Genomic DNA, 13,918 nt, shown 5'->3' with positions numbered 1-13,918 from the left:
GGAGCAATCCTCATTATTTTAGCTTCAGAAAGCATGTGATTTCTACCTACTCTATGAGTTTTTCATTAATAAGATACACAGTTCAATATAAATGTCCACAATTTGAACCTCTTATAAACAGATCAACTGGATGGCACACTCCTCATTCTAAGGTGATCACCTGCGTGTGAGTAGGACTCAAACATGAGTAAATGCCAAGCACTGCTGCCCCCGGGCTTGCCAGAGCCAATGACACTAGGCCCGGCCACAGCAAGGCCTTCCGGCTCACAACCAGGCTCGTTGTTGACACGGAACCACCAGTAACAGCTGCTGCAGGTGTGGAATGTGCGGGCTAGCTAATGCATTCACCCATCAGAAGGCAGCCCAAAATAACACTGGTTTTTCCTAAAGTTTTCACCTTAAAGAGCAATTTCCCAACTTGATTCTACGGTAAGTTAAATCAGGCCTGGCTTTTATAGTCTCAAAATGCCACTGAAACAGCAATAGTGCACTTCGACTGAGAAAGAAGAATCTAGAAAGGTGCTGTCTCAGCAAGGTTGTGGATGAACAAGCCTAGTAAATTCTAACCCTTCCATCACTTTCTCTCTCCTCCTCCAGATTTTAAAGGTCAGAGGGCAGAATCCTACATGAGAAATAACACGGCACTGAACCAACTAATTTAAAGTCCTATGACCAGTCTAGACTGTTCCGATATTCCTTTGGTGGTGAAACTCACGTGTTCTCTTAAACACTGACCCAAACCACCTTGCTTTTATAAAAGGCATAATCAAGTGATGTTAAGAAAACAAAAGTTAATGTTTAAATTATTCCAACTAACAACAACTGAAGTATGTGGGTGAAAGCCAGGTAAGCTTCCAGGAAATTCATCTTTATCTGTAAATACCTAGGATGCATGGTTCAGAGTCACCTCCAAGAAGAGGCATATCCAGGTAGAATAAAACCAAGCATTTAACACAGAAGTGATCTTTACAAGATTGAAATTGCACTCTTCTGAGAAAAAGCCGTGGCACAAACCACAACATCAAATTCTTAGAGAACACCGTGTGGTCCATCCACAGCTGGTCAAAGTCAGCAGGCTCATAAAACACACACTGAGAACATGAAGCATATGCACTTATTCACAATGACCCTGGGACTGTGGACCACCCAACAAGCTGGGGAAATGCAGCGGCCTTTTATGTGACAGAAACTGCATAGGCTCTGAAGACAAAGCAGCTGGGTTTGAGTTCGGATTCCTCCATTTCTTACAGTCAGGACTCTGAGCGAATCATGCAGTCTGAGGCTTCTCCAACCGCCTAATCTGTCAGAGAGAGCTAAAGCCCCGGCCAGTAGGTGTGCTCAGTGCATGAAGTGAGGCCACATACGCGAGGCACTCGGCGTGGTGCTTACACAGTCCCAGCCTGTTCTGAAGCTTGGACACTCACTACCACACAGCCAGAGTCCACTTGTCACAACCTGTTCCATCCATCAGCTTCTAAGTGTTTGAGTAATGCTAAAGTCAAGACGGAGACTAGTGGCGACAGACAGGTGGGCACAGACACAGGGCTGGGTACAGCTGAAAGGAAAGGGCAAGATGTAGTGGAGCAGTGGGGGGGATGGGCGGGGGGAAGAGGTAAAAGGAACCGACTCTCCACCTGCCCCTAAATTAAGCATATTTTCAAATATACTAGCAATTCCACCCAACCTGTTTAAGTTGAATATACGTTTAAAAATCTATCCAGATGAGGGGCGCCTGGGTGGTTCAGTCAGTTAAGTGTCTGACTCGTGGTTTCAGCTCAGGTCAAGATCTCTTGGTTTGTGAGATGGGCGCAAAGCCTGCTTCATTCAATTCTCGCTCTCTGCCCCTCCCCCACTCACGCTCTCTTGCTCTCTCAAAATAAATGAACTTAAAAAAAAAAAAAAAAATCTACCCAGAAGAAATGTCTCATAAAAATATCTGTTTTGATTACTCTGTATTCTCTGGATATCCAGAAGGAAAGTTTAAGATGGGCACCTTGTAACCAGTACCACTGACACCAGATTCTAAGTGCTGGACCCAAGGCCACTCTGGCTCCCCTCACAGCCACATCTGGAGAAATGAGATGGAAAAATCTCAGGTGATGGTATGAAACAGAAAATGAGCCTCCCGACACATGGGGGAAGTGCAAAGGAATGGAGGTCTTAAAGGGAACATCTTTGACAGACCAACCTTTTTTCATTGGATGGTACAACTCCGGCTGAGTGTCTAGCAGAAAGGAAAACAATAAAAAAAAAAAACAAAAAAAACAGCACAAAAAAGGAGATTAAGAAAGAAAATGGCTTCTTTCAAAATTGCTATCTTAGAATTTCTCTATAACGTAAATAAAAAGTATTCTTCCTTAAAAACACACCTGACACATCCCATAAACAAACCAGCAGTTAAGAGCTACAACATATGACTGGAAGATAGGAGAGAAAGAAGTAGGTCTGTCTTGGGGGGAAATTTGGGGAGATTCCCAAATTATTTAGCTTAGCCCACAAAGTTATTTTTCTTAGAAAATAACAAAAATACAGTCAGTATCGATTGTGGTTTTCTAACAAGGAGACAAGGTCCTAGTTCGGATCTGTCCGAGATGCCCTCACCCCCAGATGGGATACGTAAGCACGTCCACCCTACAAGCCCATGCAGGTATGGGATTTGTAAGTGCAGGTTTTAGGAACAAAGTGGGATCTCTTTACTTCTCTGGCTCCTTTCTCACATTCCGTTTTACTATCGCAGGGTCAACCGTACGAGTTGGTACCTTTGGGGTAACTTGTTCAGAAGGCATTCTGTTTAAGTCTGAAGGCTGAGTTGGATGTACCCCATCCTCCCCATTCAGTACCTTCTTCAGGCCTCTGCCCCAGCACTGCTACATCTGGTCTGAGGTAGGAGACAGTACCCAGGACTGCAGGACCACATCAGCTTGGGTTCAAATCCTTACTCTCCACCCACAGGCTACGTGAGCCTGGACAGACACTTAACCTCTTTAAATCTTGGAATCCCCAAATGAGGACACTCACAGTACCTACCTAAGAGGGCTATTTTGAGGATTAAATGAGAGCATCCGTGCACAGCGCTTAGCTAAAGCTGGCATATGATAAGGGCTCTATAGCTGTGGCCACTATTTTTATCACCACCACCATCAGCAGCAATAGCAGCAGACAAATAAATAGAAACTGATTCCACAGCCTGGTCTCAGGGCACCGAGCTGAGCAGCTTGTTTATTTCTGGTGCAGACCCACAGCTTTTAAAGATCCTTTTAAACATCAAGACCCAGCAAAGGAATAGAAGAAAGCGTGCCAGACGGAGCCAGAGGGACATGGCTTCTTATCACCCCCAACACCAGAGGTATCACCTTGAAAAGTCACCTCTGTCGTCTCTCCACTGCCTGCTCCCCAGCTTGTTATGAAAAGCTAATGACCTAATATAACGTGAAAGTGCTCTTTAAGCAGCAGAGTGACTTCCACATGCAAGGTGTCATACACTCTGAAGGCAGCTGACAGGACCAGAAAAAAAAAAGAGGATTTCAGCAAACCATCTCTCTAAAGTGGGAGAAATGTTACTAACCTCATGGTGATACTGAAGCCAAGGATCTGAAGGCACCCAGCATGGTGCCTGCACACAGTAGGTGCTCAATGAATCCAGTCTCCATCTCCCTGCCCAACTGTCACCAGGAAAATAGCCCCCCTAACACAACCCAGGTTCAAAATTCTACCTTCAACTTTCCAACCGCAGGCCACCGGCCCATCCCCACCCCCAGCGCCGCTGAGAAGCTGCGCTGTCAATCATACACACCTTCGTTCTCAGGTAAGGACGGGAAGGGATGGAAGGGGTGGAATGGTGGGATCTCATCACTCTCCTCGGAGCTCACCCGGACGTCCACGGGGGTTTCTGAGATAGAGGCCGTGAACTGGTCCATGTCTGCACGCTGTTCTTGAAGCAGCTCATCTGACAAAGAGAGGCATGGCAGGGAACCGGCATTCAGAGGGACCACCAGTGTGAACAAGGCTAACTCATGGCATTACAGAACTTGGGATCTACTGAGGGGAGCATGTCGCCAGCAAGCAGTGGACAACTCCCTCCTGTCTGCACCCCCGATCCTGTAGCACCGTGGAACCCCAGCGCCCCAGAACTCCTCTTCTTTACCAACTCACTCTGGTTCAGTGGTTTCATCCAACGGCACAGTTTTAAATGCCATCCATAGGCCACGATCTGAAAATCTGTACCTCATATCTACTGCCCGACCTCCAGCTCACTGAACAGCCCCCTTTACACCCCCACTTAATGTCCAACTTCTATTTTATCATGTATAAAGAGAACGCTTTTCCTTAGTCAAGTGTGGCATCACCATCCACTCAGCTGCTGACAATGGAAGGCTGGGCATTACCCTCAATGTCTTCCTGTCCCTCACCTCCGGCATCCAACCCAGCAGCACACCGTTTGCCCTTCGTCTGCAACGTGCCCGAAAGCCCCCACATCTGTTTATGTCCTCCATTACCATCTTAGTGCCCACGATCAGCATTTGTCGCCTGGATTTTTACAATTGCTTCCTGGCAGGTTTCTAATTTTAATAGCACATAGCAGCCAAGTAATTTTTTCTTTAGTTCATGTTCTTTTTTAAAGCGTAATTCAGATCTGGTCACTCCCTAGTTTAAAGCTCTCTAACAGCTTTCCATTTATCCTAGAATAAAACCCAGACTCCTTGATTTTGCTAAAATCTCTGAACAAATTGGTCTCTGCCAACTTCTTTGGCCCCATTTCTCCCTCACTATGTTCTAGTCACACTGATCTACTCAAATGTGTCCACACTTGACTTAAACTTCAGGCCTCTGCAGTAGTCATTTCCTCTGCTAACAATGTTTTTCCCCTTGTGGTCTTTGTGTGGATGGCTCCTTCTTGTCATGTGGGTCCCAGGTGACTGCGCCCAAGACAAACCCCTTGACCACCCAGCCACTCTCCGCCATTCCACCCTATTTGATGCCCCCACATGGCACTCCTTTTCTTGTTCTCCTGTCTGTCTCATACTATAACATGACCTCCAGGATATACGGTCTACACCATTTTCCCTCTGTGACACACAGTAGACACAATAAATATTTGCCAAATAAACAAAAAAAAAAAAAAAAAATGAAGACCAGAAGAGAGAGAGGAAGTGAGAATGTGTGTAAAATAGGTGCCTTGAAATGCATCAGCAATTAAGGGGGAAAGGGCAACAGGAAACTCCCCGGTCCCTTGCAATTTCACACCCTCAATTTTTCTTCCAGTAACAGAGTAAAGGTTAAGAAACTCAAGGCTCTGTGGCTCACCGCCAGTACATCTGTCCCCAGGTTACTCCTTGACCTTGCTTGCCACATAAGCCCCAGTGAATTCCAGACCTAAACCCTGGAGTGCTAATGCCTAGCTTCCTGGCCCTTGTACCGCTGCCACCCTTGAGCCTTGGCCAAAGTCCCTCACAGACCTCAGTACAAACGCAGCACCCACCGATTTCCTCTTGGATTTCTTGGGCTACATAAGGTACTTTGTAGAGCAGTGAGAGGCTTTGGTTCCTTCTCTCTTCAATCACATGGAGATGTGTCATCACCTGGAAGTATAGTATGGTGGAGAGACCTCGTTACCAACAGAGCCAGGCCAGGACAAAGCTTGCAGACAGGACACATGCACACACTTCCGCAAAGATCAGCGAAAAAGTATATTCTCTGCAGAGTCCAGCAAAGCAGCCAGGCAGAGGAAATCCATTAATCCCCATCCTTATTTACTGACCACTGAAGTCTAACAGTCCCCCCTTATCTGTGGGTGGTACATTCCAAGACCTCCAATGGACGCCTGAAACTGCAGACCGTACTGAGCCCCCTGTATACTGGGGTTTTTTTCCCTGTATGACAGCTCAACTTATAAATTAGGCATAGGTAAGAGATTAACAATAACATAATAAAGTGGAACAATTATAATAAAGGTTATTTAATGGGGTCTCTGTTTCTCAAAATACCTTCTTATGCTGTATTCACCCTTCTTCTTGTGATAATGTGAGATGATAAAATGCCCACGTGAAGCAAGATGAGTGACGTAGCACTGAGACATAAAGGTAGGCTACTACAGACTTCCTGATGATACATCAGGAGGATCATTCACTTCCGGGCCACGGCGGACCACAGAGAGCAAAGCCTCCGATCATGGGGGACTGCTGTATAGGAGTATGTGCAGACTGCGTGTAATACCCCTTGGCAATCTGAGAATTTATCCAGAGAGTGTTCTGAGTTAAAAACAAAATTTGAAACCTTTCACTAGGCAGTTATTCATTTGATTTTTATATGAGGCACTTACTAACTGTACTAATTGAGCTTAAAAGAAACCTAATTTTTTATTTTCTTAACGTTTATTCATTTTAGGGGTGCCTGGGTGGCTCAGCCGGTTGACTGTCTGACTTCGGCTCAGGTCATGATCTCGCAGCTCGTGAGTTCAAGCCCCGCATCAGGCTGTGCTGACGGCTCAGAGCCTGGAGACTGCTTCGGATTCTGTGTCCCTCTCTCTCTCTCTCAAATGAATAAACGTTAAAATTTCTTTATAAAAAAAAATTTTTTTAATGTTTATTTACTATTGAGAGACAGATGCTCAACCGACTGAGCCACCCAGGTGCCCCAAAAGAACCTAATTTGTACAATGCGGGATACTCGGTAAGGTTTTGCTGAGTGAAAGAGGGAAAGAGTCCATTTTTACCACCAGTCAGATTAGACGGGGTAAAAAAAGGAATGAAATCACTGGCTAAAAGCAGACTGGCACGGAGAGGGGGCCATTCACGGATTTTGCTTAGTGAAGTAATTGCTTGAAATGATTATCATGGTGAATAACAGAACTAGTTCATTCATATTTAACTAGATTAGTTATTCCTTTAAAACTTTACATTGAGGTATAAATAAACCTGACTTTAAGGAGTGATAAAGACTTATCTACCATCCCTGTTCCACGGTTCACTACCTTTTCTGAATGCAACAATTCCGGATTGTTCATACTTTTTAAAAAGGAAAAAAAAAGCCATCAAAACTGGTCATGTACTTGTGAAGGTTTTGGGGTGGAAATGAAAGGTGATGTGGGCTAACGTCCACCCCAAGGCCACAGTGAGGCATGTCAGGACGGGTATGCCTGTCTGGTTACACTGGCACTTACCATGCTCATCCTAAAGAGGGTGCTCTAAGCCAATGGATTAATTATGTGGGCTTGAAGCCATATAACATGGCCAAACGAAAAAAAATTAAATGGAAAGATGCTTTTATTGTAGATTGATGTCTCTCTGACCTTTAAAAGCAGGGATGAAAGTAATTTAATTTTATATTTGCCATTCTTTCAATCAAGTAAATTGACGGGAAAGCACCAGAGCAATAAGTGCCTGAGAGAAAAAATGCAAATGCAAACTGAAAATGCACCACCCACAGTCTTGGCGTGTGTGGACATTGTCATATTTCAGATGAATTAAGGAGCCATTTGACTGAGGACGGTTCCTATGCCCACAGGAGAACAAGAACCACAGGGGGGCAGGGTACTGGACATCAGTGCCCTCACGGTGAGCTGTTGAGCTCACATGAGGAGTAAGAACACCACCACACTCACATCCCAGACCAAATGCGCACATTACAATAGGCTGAACATATTCAGCACTTCCCAGAGTGTAGATAACACAACAGGGAACATGCAGAAGTTCATGTAATTCAGCAGCCAAGCTTCACTGGAACTAAGGGCTTAGAGCACAGAGCGAATACCACACAGGACAGCTGGGGTTTCCCCCCGAGGTCTGCAAGGGAGAGAGTTCCACTTCCTGGGCCATCTGGTGTGGCACTATGATCTTGCTGGCACACAACTCATTCCCTAGTTGTTAATTTAATACACTGATCAAGGTCTCTCCTTTCCTTCTAGTCTCACTATATAAAAATGGCTGTTTTTCTGTAAAATACTACATGATAGTCTAGTTTTTCCCACTAAACTTTCAGAAACTCTTTAAGGAGAAAGGACTTAATAGAACAAAGTATGGAAAAGAGATCTTAGAAACTGTATTTTTGCAAAAACCACCTCTTCTAATCTAATAATGTCTTCGGAAACCATTTATCACTTTCCAAGCACAGCTATCAGTGTTGCCCAACCAACCGTCGAAGCGGCTTCTCCCCGCTAGAGACGCTCTCCTGCGGCAATTTCAACTGTGTCTAGTGTACCTGGGATTTCATCTGGGCTGCCTTCTCTGGGTCAACAGCCAACACATGCTGGTAGTGACGGATGGTATGCAGACGGTCTTTGTTCTCAGCACGGACGTAACGCCGCAAGGCCTGGAGGACGCGATGAGGCTGCAAGAGAGAACAGCAGTTTGAATATCCAGGCACTACAGAACTGAAAACAGGCAAGAAAGGCTTAAAAACTCACCTAAGAATGTAAAAGCCAGCCGGGCACCAAGAAGGAAAGCTGTGCTTTTTAAAGCTTTTAAGCTTCCCAAGTAAGAGGAAACTACCTTTCTACACAATGTACCAAAAACTAAGTTCCAAAGTTATGTTGGCTCCTTAAGGAACAGTATTTTCCAGAATCTCTAGCCCTCTCAATCTGTCCTCTTTCCTAAGCTCAGTGTCCGACACCTTACATTGCAAGGTAGGCAGTCCCTGTGTCACCCAGAAAAGACTCTGCTTGCTCACCTAAGAAGGATACCAATACCATTCTTTCCAGTATTTCCGTCCCCCAAAAGCAAGGTAGGTTAGAGCGAAGGGATAAAGAAGCACGAGACCACCAGCACCAGGGGCTTCGATATAAGTCCCTTTGCCCTTTTCTTCATAATCTTATTACAACAGCGTGTTCAAAAGGCAAGTTTTTATTCTTTGAAAGTAAAGCTACTATAAGGGGCGCCTGGGTGGTTCAGTCGGTTAAGCGTCCGACTTTGGCTCAGGTCATGATCTCGTGGTTTGGGTTTGAGCCCCACGTCGGGCTCTGTGCTGACAGCTCAGAGCCTGGAGCCTGCTTCGGATTCTGTGTCTCCCTCTCTCTCTGCCCGTCCCCCACTCACAATCTGTCTTTCTCTCTCTCTCTCTCAAAAATAAACATTAAAAAAGCTACTATAAAAATTCAATAATTGAGTAACTACCAACCCATATCCTCAGATTATGCTTTTCCAGGGTAAGACACTTCCGTATCACTGGTGGCATATGCAAGCATAAAGTGTAATGCTAAGGTGACGTAAGAACATACTAGAAGATGACACGTTTTTTCCCCTCTTCTCTTCTTACCTGTCTTCCCTTGCCAGAACTCATCATAAAAATGTAATTTTTTTGCTGACCCGTGTCAGGTCATCATACATGTTCTACACAAATGCTGCTTTAGAGGAGGTGACCTCGAGGATACCGTTCTCTGGGCTCTGCACACCACTCACCCGTGGTGGGTCGGACTGCAAGGCAGCCAGGTAATTCTCCAGAGCCATGCGGCGGCGGTCATTCAGCATAGCTTCCACCCGAGCCAGGTGGGTTTCCACCAGCTGCTGCTTCTCGCTGGCTGCTTCCTTCTCTAGGGCTTTAACCATAGCTTGGAAGTGCTAAACCAAGAAGGCAGGAACAACGTGAAATTCATGGTACCTGGAGGAAGTCTAAGCAGACAGCGATACCCCAGGACTATGCCTCCTCGCCTAGAGCCTGTGTAAGCCGGTAACAGGTCCAGAAGAGTTAAGCAAGGGTAAGATAGACGTAAATATACTGTCTGTTGTCAGGAAAATTACTTCCTAATCTAATGAGAGCATGTTAAATCTGAGGGGCAGTGGACTTCATAGCACTTTTGCTCCTGAAATCACTAGTGTGGCAAGCCCCTATGCAGGGTTTCTCAACGTGCCCTGTGCAAGAAGGAATGCTGCCCTTTCCACATTGTGGCAAAGGCACCCCAGATCCGAATCCTGAGACACAGACCAACAGGAACTATATTTTGAAATATATCCCAGTAATGCGGTAGGTTATGCTGAGTCATTCACACTGATGTCCTGAAGGGCAAGTTGTCTGTGGAAAACCTGGCCAGGCTGAAAGGTAAAGTTTAAGGCTGTGGAACTAAATTTTAAATTTCCCTGCACAGGATGCATTGGCTGCATAGAAATTAACTCTTAGATTTTCTAGATGATTGCTAAGAAAGAAAAGGTGTTCCAACAGAGTGTTAACCTCCTGAGAAGATTTCAGTTCATCATAAACACAAACTGATTTAAATGCAATCAGCTTTATGAAACCCAAACCAGTCTTATAAATTGCAATCCCTGTTCCTAGCAACACACTGTTCTATTGGGGGGGTGGGGGGTGGGGTGGGTGCTGCTGCTGATTCTAATGTTACATTCTTGCAAAGCCCGAGATGAACTGGCATCACTGTTTTATTGTCTGACTTTGACTTTTCAAGTCTGTAAAAAATAAATAAATAAACAAACAAACAAACAAATAAAATTCAATACTGCTGAAAAACAAGTCACAGTCTAAGAATGAAGATGAATTGAGGATTTTTGCCAGGAGAGCAGAATTAACAAACACAGCCAGCTACGGTTTGCTTCCTGGCATGAATTAGGTACACTGGTTGGTCTGCTTTCCTTCTACCATTGGTGATCAATTCTAAAGAAAGCTAGTTGGGGGGTAGGGGTGGGGAGGGGGAAGGCAGTTAAAACTTCCTGTAAGATAAGCTCTCAACTAAGCGAAAGGTGTCAAACGGTAATTTCCTGGGAATGTGGCTCTGACTGGACTTCAGAGGTTATATCCCTGGAAAACACATCTTACCTGAATAAGAGTCTGCCTCTCTGCTTTCGGGAGGTTCTTGGCCTGAAGCTCAGCCTCTTCCCATTCTTTCTTTACCTAGAAGAAGGTCAAAGCCAGTATCACCAGAGAGTCATCTCTAAAACAATCCCCCCATTTTCTAACAATACCGCCAGGCCCTGAAATCTAATGTAGGAAACTGTGCAAAAGGAAATCACCTCATGTGACCCCTCACAAGCTCATGGCAGTTTTAGCTCCTTCACAGAGCTACTGTCTCAGAAGGTCCTGCACTCCAACCATCAGCAAACAGAGCCTCAATTCCATGACCTCCCCATTCTATAACCCCGGGCAAGTTATTTATTTAAAAGTCTCTGTGCCTTGGGGCGCCTGGGTGGCTCAGTCAGCTGGGCTTCCGACTTTGGCCCAGGTCATGATCTTGCTGGCCCCAAGTTCTAGCCCCACATCAGGCTCTGTGCTGCCAGCTCACAGCCTGGACCCTGTTTCAGATTCTGTGTCTCCCTTTCTCTCTCTGCTCCTCTCACACTCTGTCTCTCTCTCTCTCAAAAATAAACGTTAAAAAGATTTTTTTAAAAAAGTCTCTGTGCCTTAGTCTCCTCACACACATAAAAAAGGGGGTGGGGGGGTGCATTTAAATGCCTACTTCTCAGAACTGTTTGGATAAAATAGAGTCAACAAACATTTCCAAAAGTACAAGCCTGGCACATGGTAATGTATGAGATTTTAGGTGGTATTCAGACCTAAGAAATTCTTTTCAATTTTCTTTCAGTCTTTCTCAGTAACTAGGAGAAAGCTGCACTGTGGTGCTCATGTTGCTCTAACACTTGTAACTTTTTTAAGAAAGCATCCCGAGGGGTGCCTGGCTGGCTCAGTCAGTGGAGCGTGTGACTCTTGATCTCGAGGTTGTAAATTCAAGCCCCACACCGGGTGTAGAGGTTACTTAAAAATAAAATCTTAAAAAAAAAAGAAAGAAAAAAGAAAGCATCTCGAGACTCAGAGCCTTCAGCAGACAACAGTATCTAAGCTAGAATATACTAATACAGGTTTGCTTTCATCTAATATATTTTTACATTTACCTAGTTCTAAATGGCAAATGATACTAGCTTTCTGTTTACAACAATGATATCAATTTTCCCTCCATAGAAGAAAAAATTTTTTAAAGCCAGTTAATAGCAAAGAAAAATAACAAGAACATAATGGTTACAGGAAGTACTCCGCAGTCTGAACCCAATAAGCACTCAGAGGCTAATTATATTATCATGGAGATGGAGGTGGGGCAGAGGGGAGGGGCTAGTCACACCCAGAAGGGAGACCTGCTTATACTCTCACACTTCACCTGTCCTAACACAGAGTGACAATCTAGGAGGGCGGTGACCCTTCTCTTCCACTATGAAAACCCTACTACCCAGTGCCGAACACCTGTAACAGAAGGGGAGTGCCAAGGTTTACCCTGTCCATTCGGTTGCGGTGCCGTATTTCCAGCTGCTCCTTAGCCTTCTGGAAGCGGGCATGTTCGTTATCGTCTGCAGAGGTCTCGAAATACACATCAACATCATTGGTTGGCAGAGGAGTTGGGGGAACTGGAACAAAACAAGAGGGGGTTCCCTTTGGGAGCCAGGCCCAACATTGAAAGTGCACTGTGCCCTAGGAAAGAAATCAAACCCAGGACCTGCAGAACAGACTAGTTTATCTCGCACCACGCTCACGGTACAAGGTGCTCCTGTCTGCCAAGACTCCACTTGGTTAGAGCACATTGCTCCCCTTTCCTTCTGTGACATTCAGCCACCAGGCCAGTCCGTGCCCCCTTGGTGTCCTTGGCATCTACTTAAGGCTTCAGGGGAAGAAAAGGAAATCACTTCTACATCTTCCCTCAGTTCCTGAAATCTTAGATCCTAAAAACGAATTACTTATTGCTGTCACTGATCGCTTTTGGCCAGAGACAAGGGCAGACATCAGGCCTGCAAAGACAACTTCCACAAAAGCTCCATTTTGAAAGAAACTTTAGTGCTGCATGCTCTTTGCATGTAGACTGGGTAGGCAAAGTCCAAACTGCTCTAGCTATAATTTTTTTAGTTTTCAATATGACTGAACAAGTCTTAGCCCTTCATATCAAGGATGAGGGACAACATTAAGTTGCTGTATTTGACAAGGATTCACCACAGAGTGTGAAGACACGCTGGGCTTGCTGGCCTTCCCAGGCCTTCACCCACTAGAGGGGAAACCCATTAGAATACCCTTTCCTCACTGCTCCTCAAGCGGAAGGTCTTACTGACCCCAGGCAAGTGGTTATCTGCACAGGGAGCTTAACCCCACAAAGGAAAGGTTTGAGAGGACAAGTTTACCTGCTCAACCCCTAAAGAAATCCCTATGAAAAACTCTTATTAGCCCAGTTCACTCCCAATTTCCCAAGCCAGGGAGGACGGATAGAAAACTTACTTGTACAATTTGCTGTATCATAATATTAGAGCTCATGGACAGCAAATACCAAACCCAACAAATTTCAGTTCAGAGAGAAAGAAGTTCACCTAATTTCCAGAACTGCATAACTGTAATACGACACTAAAACAACTAAGACAACTGTAGACCTGTCACTACAAATCAGCCAGCCACTCCAAAGTTCTTCCGTCAAGGCATTTTTACTTAGCTCTAAACCTAAAAGCTATAACTAAAATCTTGTCAAGAATATTTGGCTCTTACATAAGCTAAAGAGGATCACCACAGCCAATTTTCAGATTAACTAAATTAGAATATACAGCTTCACAAACCACATTCCCCGATACTCAAAAGTTCAGCTGAGAGAATTTCAAAGCACTGAAGTCCATCAGTGCCAATGAGCACATTGCCATCAGCAATGCACATCTGCAGCTTAAAGGCTTGTGTGTTGGAGACAGTCTTTGGTTCGTATCACTGGGCTAGGTAAAGATTATACAAAACCCAAGCTGCCTCCACCCCCGGGAAGAAAAAGCTAAAGGCATTGCAGCCCAAGAGGTCTGGCTCTGAAGATGCGAGGGCACCCACCCTTCTGTCCCTATGAAAACTGGCTCACAAAACCAGCACATCCGCCCACCTCAGACCCCTTCAGAGGGGAGCACAAACTTGGCCGGTGGCACAGTGATACTTCTGGGCTCTCAGAACACTCAAGCCGGGGACCCCACAAGTACATGACACA

The 13,918-nt window shown here is 45.1% G+C and overlaps 1 protein-coding gene across 4 annotated transcripts in view; it reads right to left on the bottom strand.

Annotated features, from left to right (window-relative positions):
* Nucleotides 1-13,918, bottom strand: part of APLP2 (amyloid beta precursor like protein 2) — an 89,299-nt gene that overhangs the window by 5,563 nt on the left and 69,818 nt on the right. For 2 of the 4 annotated variants that reach the window (XM_030331596.2, XM_030331598.2), the window contains 7 exons: nucleotides 12,199-12,329; nucleotides 10,756-10,830; nucleotides 9,393-9,551; nucleotides 8,197-8,325; nucleotides 5,480-5,579; nucleotides 3,794-3,946; nucleotides 2,189-2,224 (listed from right to left, as the gene is read on the bottom strand). In XM_030331596.2, the coding sequence (XP_030187456.1) occupies nucleotides 2,189-2,224; nucleotides 3,794-3,946; nucleotides 5,480-5,579; nucleotides 8,197-8,325; nucleotides 9,393-9,551; nucleotides 10,756-10,830; nucleotides 12,199-12,329 (783 nt within the window). The remainder of the gene's footprint in view (nucleotides 1-2,188; nucleotides 2,225-3,793; nucleotides 3,947-5,479; nucleotides 5,580-8,196; nucleotides 8,326-9,392; nucleotides 9,552-10,755; nucleotides 10,831-12,198; nucleotides 12,330-13,918) is intronic. The other 2 variants (XM_030331597.2, XM_030331599.2) reach the window with 1 other exon arrangement.

The sequence above is a fragment of the Lynx canadensis genome, chromosome D1 (genome assembly GCF_007474595.2).
Source record: "Lynx canadensis isolate LIC74 chromosome D1, mLynCan4.pri.v2, whole genome shotgun sequence".
Classification (NCBI taxonomy): domain Eukaryota; kingdom Metazoa; phylum Chordata; class Mammalia; order Carnivora; family Felidae; genus Lynx; species Lynx canadensis.
This window is presented reverse-complemented; position numbering and strand designations above follow the sequence as displayed.